Below are 20,866 nucleotides of genomic sequence, written 5' to 3'. Positions count from 1 at the left end.
AAGGCTTCCTGCTACTGCTTTTAGATTTGCTTTCTAGTCTCAACATCTTCCCCTGCACTTTATAGCCTGTCACCATTATGCACATTTGTGAATCCCAGAAACAATGCACCCACATCAACATGTAACTATACACTGCTGCCTTGGCTAACCCGTGCCCTTTCCCCACATTTATTCTTAAAGGTGAGGGGCTCTGTGGCAGAACATTCTGGAAAACATAGCCAGATTATGAACTGGTAATGACAGTGAAATCATTTTATCGTTCAAGATAAGAATCTTTATTAAAGACTCACCAATTTTAATGGAGTATCTGCTCACTAAACATAGGGCTCATTCAGCAGAAAAGTACTTAAAAATCTTAGTCATTGATGCTTTAGTCAACTGAGGCTTTAATGGCATAGAACAAAACTATATTAAAATATTAACACCACTGACCATTTTAGAGCAGCTCTGCCATTTTAGAGCAGCTCTTGTAGAAAATATATTAAGTCATTTTAAACATTACAGTTACATATCAGAGATAGTTTCTGGATCTTGAGTATGTTGCTTATACTCAAATCTCAGGCAAAATGAACCCCTTTTCCATGAAACCATCTTTCCCATCTACAACTCAGTAGATAATATGACCAAATTAAAATTAGACCTTGTTTTTATTTCTTGAATTATATTGTTGTAGTTAACAAATTTTTCTGCCACTACTGGCTCTGGTCTAAAATACAAAAAGAATTTGAAAAATCTCATTTCTTTTTAAAGTCAACCCTGAGTGTCAGTTTTATCTCTTTGTCTCACAAATCCTGCTAATTTTGGTTTCTAAATATTATATTTCTCAGATCCTCCATCCTGAGTCACCACCTGACCTGGTCACATCTGAATTCTTCAGTCCACAGATATGAACCGCTCCTTGTCCCCTGAACTCACCCTCTGTTTTTGACCTCTGTGTCTCTGTCTAGAACACCTTTCCCTGCCTTACTCAACTTTAATTCTATGGATACTGTCAGATCTAGGACTCATTTCTCTGGAAGTCCTCCTTAACTTCTCCCCGACTCCTGACCCTTACAATGCTTTGAGTGCCGTGCTTCTGTAAAGCCCTGTGCACACTGACACCATTGCTCTTCTCACAGTGCATTGTTGTCTTCTATTCTCTGTCACTTTCCTCAGCTTGAACTCCTGAAGGTAAGTCCAGGTCCTACTCACCTCTGAATTCCTCAAAGTTTCTGGAATTGCAATTCTAACTTCTATCACCCAGTAACACTAGTGAACTTGTTAAACAATTTAATAAGATGACTGAGCAAAGAAACAGACAGCTCTAATCTCAAAACACTTTAGATTAAAACTGACATGAGGGATATGGATATGTTCAATTCATGCAGATTATATTTCTTCCAAGTGATGATGCTCCAGAGAATGGTGACAGCCAATGGCAGTATTTGTAACAGCTACAAGTTTTTTAACTAGGAATTCCCATGAGGGTGGCCTGGACTGTCCACCTTTCTCTGTTCCATGTTTTATAAGATTATTAGGCCATCAAATGTATGTCATAGCTTAACATAATTCAGAAGAGGCATCCATCAGCAATCCTGGCGTGAGAGTCACCATGCAGAAATCAAGCACAGGAACTGTGTAACCATATAAAAAACATTTCTCTGAAGGAGGCTAAACCAGGAGACCAAAGCAACAAAAACAGAAGAGACACAACTACTCAGAATGATAATCCTTAAATTTCAAAGTGTTATAATTGGTGCTGGTTTGAAGGGAAAAGGTGCTCCAAAGGATGGTTTTATGTGGAGTCCAAGAGGAAGAAATGTTCAAGATCACTCTGATATTGTGGAACCTGCTGCAATTTTCCAGCTCTCTTTGTGTGAGGAATGTAATGTTCCCATCTCAAACTGGTGATGGGCTAGCTTTCATGTTCCTTCTTTCCAAGAGCCATGGGACATACCTATGAACTGTTGGTAGTTTAAAAATAGCTCTAAGATTCCATTCCACCTCTTATTTTGTCTTTAGAAAGCCTCATTCATTTCCTTGACAAATATAAGCTAAGGATGTTATATTTAAGGAACTACTAGGCCTTGCTCATGAAACCCATATTCTGATGTTTATGTCACAGACAACCCACATTAAAACTTGGGATGTTTTAATGAGTGGTGAAGACAAAATACAAAGTTGATGCCATAAAAATACCAAGCTATTTAAATTTATTCCCTTAATCAATTGAGCCAAAACTAATTTTGCACAATAAATAGGAATTAGCCTTCTTAATCAATGCCTCAAAATGTCTTTTCTCAGGCAGTTTCTTCAATAAATGATGTTAGCAAAATTGGATATGCATATGCAGAAGAATAAAACCAGATCCTCTTCTCTCATCATACACAAAACCAACTCAAATTGGATCAAAGACCTAAATCTCAAACCTGAAACTATGAAAATACTATAATAAAACACAGGGGAAACCCTACAAGACTTTGGTGTAGGCCATGATTTTTTTAAATAGAACCCCCAAACCACAGTAAATATAAGTAAAAATAGGCAAATGGGATTACATCAAATTAAGAAGCCTCTGCACAGCAAAGAAAATGATCAACAGGATTTGGAGATAACCAAAGAAAGGGAGAGAATATCTGCAAATGGTAATCTAACAAGGATTTGACATTCAGAATATATAAGAAACTCAAAAAGATGAATGCCAAAGAAATAAACAACCCACTTAAAAAGTAGTCTAAAGAACTAAACAGATGCTTCTCAAAAGACAACCAAATGCCCAACCAAAAGAAAAAAAAAAAAGCTCAATTTCATTTATTATCAGAGAAATGCGAATCAGAACCACAGTAACATATCATCTCACCCCAGTTACAATGGCCATCACCAAAAAGGTGAGAATGCAGAGAAAAGGGAGCTTTTATACACTGCTGGTGGGAGTATAATTAGTATAGCCATTACAGAAAACAGTATGGGAAGTCCACAGAAAAAAACCAGAACAACAAATGAGCCAGCAATTCCACTACTTCCACTATTATGTATATACCAAAAGGAGTCTTTATACCAAAAAGATTCTTGCACTTCCAAGTTCACTGCCACACTATTCACAAGAGCCAAAATATGGAATCAACCCAGATGCCCTTCAGCAGATGAATGGATAAAGAAAACATGTATTTACATGATGGAATACTGCTGATCCAAGAAAAAGAGTAAAATTCTGTCATTGACAGCAACATTATGTTGGATGCATCATGGAGAACATTATGTTGAGTGAAGCAAGCCAGACACTGAAAGACAAATACCATATGTTCTCATTCATTTAAGAAATCCAATAAACCAACTTGTAGAAGAATGGAATAGAATTGTTATCACTAGAGACAGAGAAGGGAAATGGGTGGTGGTGGAAGGCAGAAATTAAAAGGGACTTTTAGGGACTGAGAGGCATGTTGGTGGGGAGGGGAGGTTGCAGGTAGAAGGAGGATATTTGCACAGATGAAATGCATATTATATGCATGTATAGAAATATCACAGTGAGTCCCAACAATTTGTACAATTAATATAAATAACTTTTCTCTGGGTTCTCTTTCTCCTATCTCTGCTCCAAGGGTCAGTTTTAAATGTCCATGATGTTAATTTGGTTGCTGGCGGTGGCTACAGGCATTACCTGGGTAGGGACTAAAGACACAAGTCTTCTTCAGTGATCAATAGTCCCACACAATGAAGAACTGTTCCATGCAGAATGCCAACAATGCCCTACTGAGAAATACTGCTAGTCTTTAAAGTATGCTCAATTAAGACAGAGTCAGTTCAACAAAGGTATCGAAGCCTCTGGAGTACAAGGCTAAGTGCTAGGAGATATAGAAATAAACAAGACCCAACTATGTGTCATCTTGCAGCTCATAGTTGAATATAGAAATCACCAAAAGAGCCAGAATAAATGCCAAATATATATATTAATAACCACTAAAAGGAAGAACTCAGAGGAGAAGACTTTTCCATAATATGGGAAGTCAGGAAAAGCTTTACAGAAGGGATGGTGTTTGAAAAGGACTTGAAGGATACATGGTGTTAAGACAGGAAGAAATGGTGGACAGAGAGAAGGACAGCTGAGCAGAGGAATGTCATTCACCCTGGTGTATGTTCAGTATGATAGTGAAATTTTAATTCTTGCAAAAAGCTGATATCTAAGAAGGACTTATGGTTCACTATTTAAGTGAAACAATTTTAAGGGTTTTTTTGCACAACCACTCCATTCACAATATCCTAAAAAAAAATAAATACTTGGGAATCAACTTAACAAAAGAGGTGAAAGATTTATACAATGAAAACTACAGAACCCTAAAGAGAGAAATAAAAGAAGATCTTAGAAGATGGAAAATATACCCTGTTCATGGATAGGCAGAACTAACATCATCAAAATGGTGATATTACCAAAAGTCCTCTATAGGTTTAATGCAATGCCAATCAAAATCCCAATGGCATTTCTTGTAGAAATAGATAAAGCAATCATGAAATTCATTTGGAAAAATAAAAGACCCAGAATAGCAAAAACAGTTCTAAGCAGGAAGTGTGAATCAGGTGGTATAGCGATACCAGATTTCAAACTATACTACAGAGCAATTGTAACAAAAACAGCATGGTAATGGTTCCAAAACAGGCAGGTAGACCAATGGTACAGAATAGAGGACACAGAGACCAATCCACAAAATTACAACTATCTTATATTTCATAAAGGGGCTAAAAGCATGCAATGGAGTAAGGATAGCATCTTCAACAAATGGTGCTGGGAAAACTGGAAATCCATACGCAACAAAATGAAACTGAATCTCTTTCTCTCGCCATACACAAAAGTTAACTCAAAATGGATCAAAGAGCTTGATATCAAATCAGAGACTCTGTGTCTGATAGAAGAAAAAGTTGGCTCCAATCTACATATCGTGGGGTCGGGCTCCAAATTCCTTAATAGGACACCCATAGCACAAGAGTTAATAACTAGAATCAACAAATGGGACTTACTCAAACTAAAAAGTTTTTTCTCAGCAAGAGAAACAATAAGAGAGGTAAATAGGGAGCCTACATCCTGGGAACAAATTTTTACTCCTCACACTTCAGATAGAGCCCTAATATCCAAAGTATACAAAGAACTCAAAAAATTAAACAATAAGAAAACAAATAACCCAATCAACAAATGGGCCAAGGACCTGAATAGACACTTCTCAGAGGAGGACACACAATCAATCAACAAGTACATGAAAAAATGCTCACCATCGCTAGCAGTCAGAGAAATGCAAATCAAAACCACCCTAAGATACCATCTCACTCCAGTAAGATTGGCAGCCATTATGAAGTCAAACAACAACAAGTGTTGGCAAGGATGTGGGGAAAAGGGTACACTTGTACATTGCTGGTGGGACTGCAAATTGGTGCAGCCAATTTGGAAAGCAGTATGCAGATTCCTGGGAAAGCTGGGGATGGAACCACCATTTGACCCAGCTATTGCCCTTCTTGAACTATTCCCTGAAGACCTTAAAAGAGCATGCTACAGGGATACTGCTACATCGATGTTCACAGCAGCACAATTCACAATAGCTAGACTGTGGAACCAACCTAGAGGCCCTTCAATAGATGAATGGATAAAAAAATGTGGCATTTATACACAATGGAGTATTACTCTGCACTAAAAAATGACAAAAATCACAGAATCTGCAGGGAAATGGATGGCATTAGAGCAGATTATGCTAAGTGAAGCTAGCCAATCCCTAAAAAACAAATGCAAATGTCTTCTTTGATATAAGGAGAACAACTAAGAACAGAGTAGGGAGGAAGAGCATGAGAAGAAGATTAACATTAAACAGGGACAAGAGGTGGGAGGGAAAGGGAGAGAGAAGGGTAATTGCATGGAAATGGAAGGAGACCCTCATTGTTATACAAAATTACATATAAGAGGAAGTGAGGGGAAAGGGAAAAAAAACAAGGGGGAGAAATGAATTACAGTAGGTGGGGTAGAGAGAGAAGATGGGAGGGGAGGGGAGGGGAGGGGGGATAGTAGAGGATAGGAAAGGCAGCAGAACACATCAGACACTAGTATGGCAATATGTAAATCAGTGGATGTGTAACCGATGTGATTCTGCAATCTGTATATGGGGTAAAAATGGTAGTTCATAACCCACTTGAATCAAATGTGTGAAATATGATATGTCAAGAGCTTTGTAATGTTTTGAACAACCAATAATAAAAATTTTAAAAAAAGAAAAGAAAATACAAGCAGTGTTTTCATATAAAAGTAATAACTATATGTGATTTGAACTACAATAAATGAAGATAATGCTTAGTCTTCTAATAAAGGATATTTGAAGACTGAGGGGAAAAAATAAAAATAAAAAAGGACTTAAGGGCAGAATCCTCTTGCTGTTGAGAAGATGCCTTGAATAAGTACCACAGAGAAAATATCTGAGTCTGTAGGACCTAATGCTGAGCAGAATTGTTTTGTTTTACGCCAAAGAAAGGATTTGCTTGTTGTTCCAGAGACAGGAAGAAACTGATGCGAAAAAGTGAAAATAGCACCAAAAGACGAGGTGTTCTTTCACCAATGTGAAAACCAGCCAAGAAGAATGACTGGTGAGTATGACTAAAAACATTAAGATATAAGAGTGTTTTTTGTTTTGTTTTGTTTTTTTGAGGACTCTAACCATTCTAAGAGGTTTTTGTTTGCTTGTCAAGTGATTTGTTTGGGTGTTGTGCTGGAAAATGAATTTAGGACCTCATGAGTTAAACCTAGTCTATGCTGGGCAAGCACTTTACCACTGAACTATGCCCCAGCCCTTGTTTAGCTGTTCAAAGTTCACTAAAATACCACCATCATCATCAATAACAGTAGCAGCCACTCTTCAGTCTCTAAATTGATACTGCCAAAAATAGATGGTAGTTCACTTTCTTACCTGCCTTGAAGTCACATACGGCCCCAAAAAACTAAATTCAAATTCTCTATATCATTGACAAATAGCCTGATATACTTAGTGAACTGGTCTTAAAAACCGGAAATTCACCAAGTTGCTGTGTAAGAAGAACCTTATTTGGTTGAAAATCAGTTTGGAAGGAGTCTTGTCAAAGCCAAATCCCTGTCTTCATAAAACATGATACCTCTGAATTTAGGTTTTATGAGCTGTATGCTGAGTAAGTGCAATAAAATCTCTGTTTTCTTTACAATAAATATCCACTTTAGCAAATTAGAAGGTAGAAGGAAACTGGATCCTACAAAACATAAATATCTACAACCAAGAACTAAACACAGGTGGTAACTAAGCAACTCTATGCAGGTTCAGGTTCAGTAGCCCTGGAACAACTTATATGAAGACAAGATATCTTGAGTAATCTCAGGCTTCTGCAAAGTTTCCTCATCAAAAGAGACTGACTTGACTGTCTATAAAACTGGAAGGGTCAAGAACAATTTATTGCTGGAGGTCATGTTCCCAGTCCTCCATTCCCTCTGCATCTTTGCTTAAACAATTATCCAGAGATGCTGATGGGTTTGTGAAGCCCCAATGACAGCCAAAAAGAGTAAAACCTGTCTGCTTTCTTAACATGGGATTTTAAATGTGTAATTATCTTCAAAATGCAATTAGCAGCCTTGAGAATAAGTATGTCCTGAGCATACTATTCACAAGCTGGGCCGCTTGCCCTACCCACAGAAGAATGATCATTTGCAGAGATGTGACAGGCTGCTGAGCTGTTGCTATTGAGAAGATTTAATGACTCCTGTGCATGTGCATAAAACACACACCCTCTGTCACACACATAAACACTTCTCATATATGTGCAATAGAACTATATCATCATCCAGAAATATGACAATTGAAAAATAAAGCCCTTCCATAGTTGGCATATGATAGGTTTCTGGACAGAGGAGACTGGTATCCCATATCTTCCCATTGCTGAAGGAAAATGGAAAGCTTCTCTAGAGCACAAATGGTTTTAGGATGACCACACTGAAAGATTCTTTCATAGGAAAAGAGGCTAGGTAATGAGAAGCACAGATTTCCTTACCTCCTCTCCCACCTCAATGTCTCGGACGGCACGCAGTAAGAGGTGGGGCCCATTGAACACAATCGAACAGTTGGGGTCACAGCTGTGGTTGAGCAAGGACATGCTAAAGGAAAGAAAAAATTAAAATAAGGGTGACCATCATGGCTCAGTCGATAGAGTCAAACAGCTACATTTAATAAATGCCATGTGCAAAGACACTATAGGCTGGTTTGGACAGAGACGGGTTAGGTTCAGAGTGCACTGAGGGCTGAGGATGCATTCACAGAAATGTCACATGCCCACTTCATATGAAGTAAAATGCTTCCCAAGATGGAGGATAATTAGGGAAGTTGGTTAATAAAAACTTTTTGGTTTTAGTCCTTTCGGGGATAGGGGTGAGGAGGTAGTTGTTTCATTAGGTACCCAACATGAAATGGGGGGAAATCGGACTAGCAAAGAGAGTGTCTCTAAGATAATAGGTTGCAGCAGCAATCACTGCAGCCAAGGTTATACTGACCTTGCCCCCAGAGGATCTCATTTGTTGAGCTCTGTTGGAGGAACAGCAGCCTATGCTAGTCTTCCACACTGAAGAATAATTAGGAGGACTTCCTCTAATATAGTAAGCTAAGGCAGTCTTGCTATATAGATCCTGCTGCATTCTGAACCACAGCCTAGTCATCTTATTATCTTGGAGGTACATTATTTTTTTTACCACATGGGAAATGGAATGAATTTACATTGCCACCATATAGTGATAATCAGAATGAGCATTTTCTATGTAGAAAGTACTTCAGCATGTTTTTATAAATTCAGTCATCACAACAACCTTAAAAGGATCACTTATAATTAAAGAGACTGATACACAGAAGTTAAATGACTTACCCTAGAACATACACCTAGTAAGGTAGTGACTGAATCTGAAACTCGTGGTCTAAACTCAGAGCCCATGCTTTGAACATCCTATGTTCCTGCTTTTTGAGAATCACTATCAACAGAACTGATCTACAGCTAATGGCACTGGAGAGAAATAAGAAGCTGAATTCTCTTATTCACAGTTTCATTATAAGAAAGGGTGTTTTATATATGGGACCTAATAATAAAAAAAACAAAACAAAAGTAGGAGTGATTGTAGGAGAATAGTCTAGTAGCTTGGGGAGAGAGATCACCATAGTAGAACCCTCCAGAGGCCCAACCTTGAAAGTTTTCTTGCCTCCTTGAGTGAAGAGGCTCAAAAGACAAAATTAAACCCACTGGTACAGGACAGCAAATCTGGTGAAAGCATTCTGTGCTTGAGCCCAGGAGGTTGGGAATAAGATAAGGGTAGGTGTTGGGGAAAAAAAAACCAAACCTCAGCCTGATGGTTAGTGAGCACCACAATCCTCAACTTCCTTCCCCAAACCCCACTAAGAACAAGAATTTGAGTCTGAGATCCTCCTCTTCATGAATACCACAGCATATAATGTGGTTTGGAAGTTTTATGACTTAACATTTTTACATCTTATAATTTATCACTAGGTATTGAGCTTGACTCTTAAGCCAGCTGCTGCGACAGCCTTTCTACCTCCAAAAGGCTGGGGAACTGGGTAGGAATTAATGATGTGACTTTTAGTCAATGAAATACCATCAGCCATACCTAGGGTACAGGCCAACACCAACTTCCTGCATCTCCGCGTTACAGATGGTGAAAGAGTTGCAGATCACCTGCAAAAACAAAGGGGAGAGAATCAGTGTGACTAAACTTCAGTAAGAAGAGAATAAAAACATTCAAAATAAAAATGGGAGCCTTTTAAAAGTTCTTTTGGAAAGATCCAAGTCGAACATGGATGCTCTTTGATTTGCAAAAGAGCTCTGGGGCACACTCCCCATGAAGACAACAGGTGTTTAAGTATAGAAATATCAACATCCTGGGAGGAGGAGAAACAGGCTTGCATCATCCCAGCAACTATTAACTGTAGTCTCACCACCCCAATTCCCAAAATTGGATGAAATGTTCAAAATTCAGAATATAAATAAGCTACTTATTGAGAACTATACTCTACCTATATTTTTCACTCAAACTGCCTACAGTTTCCAAATGCCACTGAGTCTGAAAACTATAGCAGCCTTCTAGTCCTACAAAGAGTAAAGCACACTCTGAGTGATTTTATGACCCAAACTGATCACAGACCATAAGCACAGGAAGTCATTCAGTCAAGCCATGACCTTTACTAGGGACCCCTTTACATGGGACCCCTCACTGGCTATGTGTCTCTTATCCTTTGGGGGATACAGAAAAAGAAATAAAAGACATGTGGGTATGGTGACACATGCCTGTAATCCCAGCTTCTCTGGATACTGGGGTAGGAGGATTATAAATTGGAAGTTAGCCTGGGTCAACTTAGCAAGACCCTATCTCAAAATAAAATTAAGAAGAATTGAGAATGCAGCTCAGAGGTAGAGTGCTTGCCTAGTGTGTTGTGAGCCCTTGGGTTCAATCCCTAGTGCCAGGCAAGGAAGGAAGGGAAGATCACTGTGCTTATTTGTGTAGTAAGGTCAGTGTATGAGACGCCACACAGAATCATGGAAAGAGCACTGAACTTGGAATGAGAAAATCTAGGTCTTGGCCACACAATGTTGCCCAAGACAGATGTCAGGGCACGAGCAATGAAGAAGAGAACAAGGTACTTGTCTTAAGAGAACTTAAGTTCTGTGGAATGACAGATTTTTTTTTTAACTCAACAACAGAAAAATATCACATGTGGATAAATGCTAAAGAGAGAAATAAGATAAAGTAAAATGGAGAGGGGAAAAAAAGTGAAGAAAGCTCCTTAGGGTAAGGTGACATTTAAGCAGTGATCTGAAGGGACAGGAGAAATGAGCACATTCATACTTAGGCAGTTTAATTTCATGTCAGGAGAAGGAGCAACTGCAAAGGCCCTGTGGTGAGAGTGTTCATGGGTACCCAGGGTAATGGTAGGAAGGTTGGGGTGGACAAAGCAGAGTGGGTAAGAAGGGTAAGATGAGATCAGAGAGGTATTTAGATCATACAAGGCCAGATAGCTGTGTTTGGATTGTGTTCTGAGCAAGACAGAAAGTCCCTGGATTGATTCAGAGCCAAGGAATGAGTGGATTTCTGTTATGAAAGGATGACTCTGGCTGTTGGGTAAAAATATGCTATTAAAAAGCAAGGATAGGAGTAGAGAACACAGTCACTGTAATAGCCCAAGTGAGAAATGACGGTGGCTTGGATGTTGGTAGCAACAGAAGTGGGAACATGTTGGTTAGCACTGCCAAGAGATTTGCTGGAGAGCTGTTTATGGGGAATAAAAAGAGTCAAGGATAATGCTTGAATTTGGGCCTGAACAAGTGAAAAATACAGCTGCCACTCATGAAGGTGAGGAAGGATGTAAAAGGCATGGGCTTGGTTGCAGGGAGCAGGGAGAATGTCCCATGGTTCTGTATTAGTCATGTTAAATTTGAAATGGCCCATTTAATATCCAAGTCAAGCCAGAGAGTAAGCCAATGGAGTCCATGGGGACAGTTAGGGCTGGTGATATAAATTTAGGATAGAACATAATAAAGCCTATCAAAAAGAAAGCAGAAGAGGTCGTTACAGACTTGAGATGAACTAGAGCCACAAATGGATGCTGACTTGTTATAAAGTTCTATAAAGGAAAAAGCAGTAAGAACAAATTTCTCTGAATCAAGTTTATATGAAACAACACAAAATATGAAAGTGTCCTGTCTTCTGAGGCTCTTCCACTGTGCCAAATAGCTCTTTCATGAAATCCAGTGCAACCTACCACAATTTGGCGTTCTTCCTGTAAAAGTCTAATAAAATTGCATTTTCAAATCAGGAAATAAATTGGTATATATGCACATATTTTAGACAAATGCCATTTAAGTTACTTTATGAGCATCTGTTTTGCCTTAAACTGCAACAGTGTATTGCATATACACACACATTTATGTGTTTATACACACACACATAAAATGGATGATAAAAATACAGGACAAAAGATTCTGTTTTTTAAAATTTAAACATTTTAAAATGGATATGGATATGCATTTTGGAGGAGAGTCATGGATTTTAACACATATTTTAAAGCATACTAGAACTTAAGCTGAAATAGTCCACCATCAAAAAAAAAACCCAGATCAAACAGATCTAATTTGCTAACTTTTGAATCAAACCAAAATTTTTTGAACTATGAAGCAAATTAAAAGTTTTTCCAAAATAGGTTTATTCTGATGGCATTTTCAAAGAGAAAGAGCTAATGGGAAAATGTCAAGGTGGTGGTCTCTTCCTCTGGTAAAACTTTTCTCTTCAAAGAGGAAGAGCTAATGGGAAAATGTCAAGGTGGTAGTCTCTTCCTCTGGTAAAACTTTTATCTTCATTACATGGTTCTTATTTATCCCTTTAGTAGCAGGGCTCACACCAGATCATTATTTACCCATTTACTTGCCACCATACACAACCAGACTGTAAGATACTCAAAGGGAAGAGACAGTATTTCACTCTCACCATGGCTGGCACAATGCCTGGTACATAGAAGACACATAGGCCTATTTCAAATGGATGGCTATGTGGATGTGGTCCTCAGCATCTCCAGAGGACCAACATCCAGAAAAGGGTCAGGGAAGCTGCCAGAAACCACTCATAGGGACCCTGTGGATGTGGAGGGGGAGAGACGGGTAGAGTTCTGGGCCATGAATGGGATTGAGTAGAAGTCAATCTTCCATCCTCTTGTCCTTAGGTGTCCCATCTTTGTATGGAACAGGTCATATCTCTTTGTCCATTCTAGTCTAGCTTATCTTTTGTTTCATCCTCTTTTCTACTAGTTCAAGGGATGAAATGACAGTCTTATTCATGAGATGAGCACAAGGACTTGTTTGATTCTCTTGTTATGACCAAGAGCCTTATATACTAGGCATGAAGTAAATATTTGCCAAGTGAATTATTGAAGAAATCAGTGAATGACACTCCACATGTTTGGAGTGAGTGACACTCCTTCCCTTTGGCTTCTCTTGCACTTTCTCCTTTTATTCTTTACGTTCCTCTTTCTTTTTCTTTGTCTATTTCCACTATTATCAATCTGTCACTCCCATCTTTCAATTCCACAATACAAATAGGGACAGTCATATGTTAGTCTTGAGCTGGTGAACAGACAGTGCAGTTTTTTTTTGGGGGGGGGCAACTTTCACTATTATTAATAATGTTGGTTCCATTCTGCACTACCTGAATTAAGAACTTTACAGAAAATCTTTTTGACATGTATCACTGGTAGCCATGATGGGTATGAGGTAGCTCTGAGGGTTTTTCTTCTCTAAATGAAAGAGTAGGTAGATAATATGTCCATGTGTGCTCAAGAAATTAAGTTGAAAGGAATTGTTTCCTTTTATTAAGAAATAAAATGATGAAAATAAAGTCTGTAAATAAATTTTACACATTTTAAAAGTATTAACTTTGTACAAATAGCTTTTTAAAGGAAATTGTCCTTGGTACACAATAAAGGAATGAATACTTCACACAAAGACACGTTTAGAAAAGTATATCAATGGGATTATTTTGATTAAGAGCAGTTAGGCACCAATGAGCAATTAGATTAAAGAATTCTTTCTAGAGGTTGTAACTCAGTGGTAGAGCACTTGCCTAGCCCATGTGAGGCACTGGGTTTGATCTTCAGCACGATGTAAAAATAAATAAATAAAATAAAAGTATTATGACCATCTACAACTAAAAAAAAATCTTTTTAAAGAATTCTTTCTAAAAAATGAAGCATGTTATTTCATAATCATTTCATTACTATTAAATGTGACTTTTGTTTACTCTTCATAATTTTTCCTTTAAAACAATACCACAGGGCATGGTAGTGCATGCCTATATCCCCTTCCATCTGGGAGACTAATGCAGGAGGATCTCAGCTTCAAGGCCAGCCTGGGAAACTTAGTAAGATCTTCACTCAAAATAAAAAATAAAAAGGGAAGGGGGTATAGCTCAGTGTAGAACATGCTTGGGTTCAATCCCCAGTACTGGAAGAAAACAGGTTTATAATACTGCAGCCTTGCTGGATGACAAAAATCTAAAATCCAATAAGCTAGCCACTTTGTAAAACAATATGGAGGTTCCTCAAAAGACTAGGAATGGAACTACATATGATCCCACTACCATATGACCCACTCCTTGATATTTATCCAAAAGAACTAAAATCAGCATACTATAGTAATACATGCATACCAATGTTTAAAATAGCACAATCCACAATATCCACATTATGGAACCAGTTTAGGTACCCATCAACAGACCAACAGATAAAGAAAATGTTATATATACACAACATGTATGTTATAATAAATAATATATAATGTAATATAAATGTTATATATACACAGCCATGAACAAGAATGAAATTATGTCCTTTATAAATGAATGGAAATGGAGAACATCATATTATGTGAAATAAGTCAGATCAAGTCAAAGGTCAAACATTTTCTCTCAGATATAGCAGCTAAAGAGAAAAAAATGAATAAAAAATGGAGCTCTCATGAAAATAGAAGGGACATCAACAGAGTAGATGGGGGAGGGAGGACAGGATAGATGGATATATAGATAGACAGACAGACAGAAGAAAGACCCATAGAAAAGAAGAAGGGGATCAGAGGAAAGAAGTCGGAGAGAGAAAGTACTGGGAATTAAAATGAAGAAAACTATGTTACATGCATTTATGAATAGATTTAAATGAACCTCACTATGTATGTATAATTATAATGCACCAAAGAAAATCTAGTGAGTACAAGGTTCCTGAACCCTTATATTTTATAAAAACAACCAAAATGAAATTTAAAATATTCTATGAAACAAAATTCTTATGTCTTTTGGTGCAGGTAGATGCAGAATCCAACATTTGCGTTCTGAGGTGGAAATTCCCCTGGAGAGTAAATACAAATAGCAATCAATTCCAAACACAAAGTGAGCACCTCAGAGACATACATACTCATGTTAAATACCACACATTCAAATTTCACATTTTTCCTCAAGTTTATGGAATTGTAGATTTTCTTGTGGCATCAGATAAACTGAGATATTTGAGACACGAGGAAAATTCACCACTGTACCTTGCAGTAGCTGAATCTATAAGAAAACTTACAACCCAACCACAGTAGAGTCTCAATGACCGACTTGACACAAAGCCCATGTCAAAGAATTCTTCCAATTTCAAAAAACATAATAAAATCCAAAACAAATACAAGGAAACTCAGTTTCTGAACACAAATGTGTAGTGGTATCCTCAATGCCCATCCATGTTGTCTTTATTTCTCTAATTACCTCATGAGTAGAATGTTTGGCACACAGGATTTTAGACACAGAGTTCACTGACTAGAGAGACGACAGGTGAATTTTCAGAAGAGTTTATTGCACCTGGTTTCATTAAGCTGGGTGGGTTGAAGACATGGAAGTGGGAAGAACTGGCAGAGATGAAAACCAAAAGCAGAAATTTTCATGGAAAATGCCGCCCCCCCTCACCTCTAGACCTAGAACTCATAATTCTGAAACTAGAAAAGCACAATAAGTATTTTAGTCAGGGTATATTTTTCTCCTCCCACAGAGTATGACATTTTATTAAATACTGATTTTTTTTTCCTCCAGAATCTTAAACTTTAAGAGACTGAAATTTCTCCTCAATCTCTCCTATTTGTGTGGCAAAAATTTATCCATCACTCAGGACTCAGTTCAGCCTCCACTCACATTGGAGGTTTGCAATCTCCAAACTAGAATTAACAATGGCAGAGAGTGGGGCTGGGGAGGAAGGTCTGCTCAGGAGAGAAGAGGCAGTGTTTCCCAGAGGATGGTAAACACATATCAAAACACTGCACTGTACTCCGTAGATTATTATTGGTGAATTAACAGAAGTGTTTCCAGAAGGTTTATACTGGCATCTGTTTCTATTTCAATTTTTAAAAATCAATAACTAAAACCATTATATTCAGTCTTTATCAGGAAGTTGCTAGAAAACCTTCATGTTCCATCAATGGGCATGTGTTAAGGCCAGGGGTGCAAAGAACCATGCTTATTGACTCTGAGCTGCCTCTTTGTGGTGGTCTGACATTATAGAGTTTTCTATTGTTTCTTAGTCACAAGTGATTTAATTTGCAAACCTAATGGACCACTGGTTAAGGACAAAGAGCAAGTAGACATGATCCTGAAAACACAGCAAACAAAAGCAAAAACCAGACCAGTGGGACTGCATCAAATTAAACTGCACAGCAAAGGAAACAACAGAGTGAAGCAATAACTTACAAAGAAAGAAAATATTTGCAAACCATACATCTGATAAGGGGCTAATATTATAATACATATGGAATTCAACTCAATAGCAAGAAAACAATCCCATTAAAAAGGAGGTAAAGACTTAAATAGACATTTGTCAAAAGAAGATATCTGAATAAAAGGTTTATGAAAAAACGTTGAACATCAGTAATCATTAGGAAAATGTGAATTAAAACTACCATGAGCCATCACCTCATACCTATTAGAAAAGGCATCATCAAAAAGATGAAAGATAAATGTTAGTGAAGACATGAAGAAAAGAGAAGCCCTGAAAAGTGTTGGTGGAGATGTAAATAAGTACAGCTATTATGGAAATGGTATAGAGCTTCTCAAAACACTGAGAATAGAATTAGCATATAATCCAGAAATCCCAATTCTGGGTATACATTTAAAAGAATGGAAATGAGAGCTATTTACACTCTCATGTTCACTGCAGCATTATCCATAAGAGCCAAGATACAGAATTAGCCTAAGTGTTCATCAATGAATGAGTGTATAAGGAAATGTGGTATATAGATACATGGAATATTATTTAGCCTTAAAAAGGAAAGAAATTCTGTTATTTGTGACAACCTGGATGAACCTGAAGGACTCCGTTAAGTGAAAAAGCCAAGCACAGAATGATAAAAACCACATGATCTTACTTATATATATAATCAAAAAAAGTCAAACTCATAGAAGTATAGTAGTTGTATAATGGTAGAGGGAAGCAGGATGTTGGTCAACAGGTGCCATGTTTCAGGGGAGAGATACGTTTCTGAAATCCACTACACAACATAATTATTAATAATAATGTATTATATGTTTCAAAGTTTCCATTGGCAAATTTCAAATATCTCATATGATATGACAGACATGTTAATAAGCTTGATTCAATCATACATCAAATTATATTCACATGTGATATACCACATTGAATACATATACCAAAACACTACAGTGTACCCCATAAATTGTTATTGGTGAATTAAAACTTCAAAAGAATTTAAATATAGAAAGTAAAGGTACTGAAAAACAAGGATGAACATAAAAGAAAAGATAATTCTATAAATTTGTTTCAAGATGCCTCATATAATGACTTATCTGGTTGGAACCTTTATATAGCATCTCAAGACTTCATTAGTATTTTTAAAATGTTAGAAAGAAAACATAGAATGAACACATAATTTTATGTGGATGGCATGAAGATTATTCTCCAGTGTGTCATTTTAAATGTGCTCACATCAAGCCTCCTAAAATCTCTCTCTTACCTCATTTAGAAAAAGAAATGTGAAAATTATAAAACATAACCTAGCTGGCTTCTTGACAGAAAACCTGTAAGAATATTGAACATCAGATCATGAGTGCAAAAGACTACCTAAGACCCAAATCAAAAATGGTTGATTTAAAAATTTGTGTTGATAAATAATGTTTCTTGATACAAAAACTAATTTAAAAAGTCAAACTACATAGACCATTTATTAAATGGGAAAATTTTAATTTTTTTCTTTACATAATTTAAAAAATATTTTTCTTTATATGTGAACATTACTGAAGATATTTTACAAATTCCCTTCATCACATAAGCAAAGTAAAATAAAATAATCTTAGTTAAGAAAACTTCTTCATCTCAGTGACATAACAATACACTTGAACATATGTCCCTGGTACACTCAATTGTTTCTACAACTGCAATGATGTCTGTCACTTTGCAAGCTTTGACCACAAGTAGATATGTAACACATGCTAGGCATACAAAATAGTCAACAATAACTTACCAAGGCTGAAGTCAACATCAAAGCCAATATCATAAGTGAGGAAGAGCAATCAGAAAACTGTGCCTATTATTTTACATCTCTCCCAAGGCCAAAGTGCCAAACTTAGCAAATGGAGCCTCTTTAGATAACATTCTTGCTTTCTAAAATTCACCCACATTTTCCTTTCCCAAAGGCTTTACTCACCACAGAACTTATTATACTTTAAACATCTATCCTTGATAATAGAAAGCTAAACAGGAATGATATTCACAAATTTGTCCATTGTTTTTTTTTTCTAAGTCTATTACCTGGCATTTCACCTCTTTAAAATGATTTGATGGAAAAAGCACTTACTATAGATGTATGTCAAATCTATATAAAGTAGAAAGCTCTATAACACAATTTTCATTGTTTAATCTTCCTCCCACACACATCCTGAGGTTTAGAATTACTTTGGTACTCTTAAATAATTTATTATACTATATTGTTGTAGGTTTCTACAGCTCTTCCAATATGCCTTTTCTTTTCAAGTTTCATTTAGACATGTTCTTTCCCAAAAAGTTTATCACAATAAACTCAACTTTCTCCTATAGATCTTACTGAAAAATTCTTTTGTGCAGCTTCGATTTCCAAAATATGTTCCCTTACATGATAATCTAGTTTCATTATTCTTTTTGCACATAATTGGTGTAGAATTTCACCCCTGGGGCAATGCCAGTGTTCTTCACTGTAATTTGTCTTAGTTCCGGTACTGAGTTCCCAAATGCACTGTGCTAGGTGGTATGTACATCACCCAACCGAGGCTGAATTAAATGTAGCAGAGTGTGTGGCTCAAATCAACTGCATTTTCCCATCAAGCTAATGGAGAAAAGAAAACTACAGAAAAACGATCCATGTGAAAATTAAGACTGATCACCAACAACTGCTTAATGTAATTCCCAAATGAAAGATAAATTCCAGACCATTCTGCGGTTATCCTTGCTATGTAGAAATTAAGGTGAATGTTCTCTCACAGAGAATGGTTGGCAAACAAGGGCTTTTTGTACTGATGGTGCGTGACATCTTGGGAGTGAAACCCAGAAACATATATATTTCATGTTCTAGTATATGAATGGTGCATGACTCATTTACAACATATATGAAGCTATTTTCAGGACTAGGACCCAGGGCTTTTGCAGACGGGTTGGTTGGGGTGGGGGGCACCTTAGCAGGACAGTCCTGTGATTGCCCATGCAGACCCAATACCTAGACACTGTCCAGTGGGCAGGAGTCAGGGAAGAAATCATATTAAGTCATAGCTTTAATTATACAGTGCAAAGGCTACAAGAAATTAGGCTGAAGTCAGATAGTCCCTCTTATGATCCCTCAAGGCACACTTCTTTATTTTCAGAAATATGGAAGGAAATAAAAAAGAAAATAAACCATGGCTTCAATCCCTGCCCCATCTTGTTCTTTCTTCTTCCTCCAGCACTTCTTAAAGGCTGGGTACACAGAACAGACTGGGGCAGGGGGCTTCCATACAAGGACACAATTTGATCATTATCTTCTCAGCTGGTACCATTTTAAACCAGTCACTTAACGCATACAGGGCACTATTCCGAAGCTTTCTCCTGAGGAGATTCCTAAATTGGTGGTGAAATAGAATAACAGCTCAGGGAGCTGCACCCACTCAGGAGTTCCTATAGGAATCCACAAGAGAGATCCCCTCCCTCACCCTGAGTTCAGCAGAATGTGAAGAGAGGATGTAATTTGGAAAAGTAGATTAAGCATATCTTCCTTTTGGTAATGGACATTGCTAAAAGGTTTTTTAAAACAATATTTATTTTTTAGTTGTAGTTGGACACGAAACCTTTGTTTATTTATTCTTATGTGGTGCTGAGGATCAAACCCAGGGACTCACACATGCTAGGCGAGAGCTCTACCACTGAACCACAACCCCAGCCCCTGAAAGTAAAGTTTGATGACTTTTTTGAATAGATCGGTGGGATGTTAATGAGTAAGAAAACTCTGCAGAAGCATGGCTCAAAACACAAACAAGCCCCTGCCTGTAGGAGAGAGGCTGGCTGCTGAGTGTGGAGCTGATCCCCTCACCCCAGTTCTTCCCTTCTCTTCTCTGGAGTTTGCCCTCTCAAGCTGCCCTCTCTCTGAATTGTCTACTTTTCATGCCTTCAAGTCTCTGCAGGGCTGGAAGGTCCCTCAACCTTGAATAGCCTCTTCCCTTTTCCATCCATTGAACTATCACTGCTTTTTTGAGGTCCAGGGCCAAAGTCTCCTCTGGGGAGAAGCCTTCATTATTATTATTTATTATTTATTCTCTAGACCTGCTCATCTAGAGAAGAAAGACTTCTTGACTTGTGCACCCACACATCCACTCCAGCATTTGATACACTATAGGACACCTATTTCTTTATATTTGAGCTCTAAGAAGGCAGAAATTCTATTTTATTCTTACTGGTGAGCATATTGGACTAGTATAGCATACTAAGTGCTTAAAGAATGCTTGCTGGGCTGGGCCCAGTGGTGCAGGCCTGTAATCCCAGCTACTCAGGAGGCTGAGGCAAGAGGTTCACAAGTTTGAGGCCAGCGTGGGCAACTCACTTAGGGAGACCTTGTCTCAAAATAAAATAAAAAAGGGGCTAGAGGGCTGGGGTTGTGGCTCAGTGGCAGAGCATGTGTGAAGTACTGGGCTTGATTCTCAGCACTACATATAAATAAATAAAATACAGATCCATTAATAACTGAAAATAAAATTTTAAAAGTTGGGGGAGTGGGCTGGAGATAAAGTGGTAAAGAAAGGATTAACTTTCTTTCTTGCCTTTTTCTCTCC

At 37.6% G+C, this 20,866-nt stretch overlaps 1 protein-coding gene across 12 annotated transcripts in view; it reads right to left on the bottom strand.

Moving 5' to 3' along the window:
- Nucleotides 1-20,866, bottom strand: part of Smyd3 (SET and MYND domain containing 3) — a 683,600-nt gene that overhangs the window by 149,128 nt on the left and 513,606 nt on the right. For all 12 annotated transcript variants that reach the window (XM_005326561.3, XM_078022938.1, XM_078022941.1 and 9 more), the window contains 2 exons: nt 9,629-9,696; nt 8,017-8,119 (listed from right to left, as the gene is read on the bottom strand). In XM_005326561.3, the coding sequence (XP_005326618.2) occupies nt 8,017-8,119; nt 9,629-9,696 (171 nt within the window). The remainder of the gene's footprint in view (nt 1-8,016; nt 8,120-9,628; nt 9,697-20,866) is intronic.

The sequence above is a fragment of the Ictidomys tridecemlineatus genome, chromosome 10 (assembly GCF_052094955.1).
Source record: "Ictidomys tridecemlineatus isolate mIctTri1 chromosome 10, mIctTri1.hap1, whole genome shotgun sequence".
Lineage (NCBI taxonomy): Eukaryota > Metazoa > Chordata > Mammalia > Rodentia > Sciuridae > Ictidomys > Ictidomys tridecemlineatus.
Note: the sequence above shows the minus strand (reverse complement) of the source record. Positions and strands in the feature narration are given on the sequence as shown.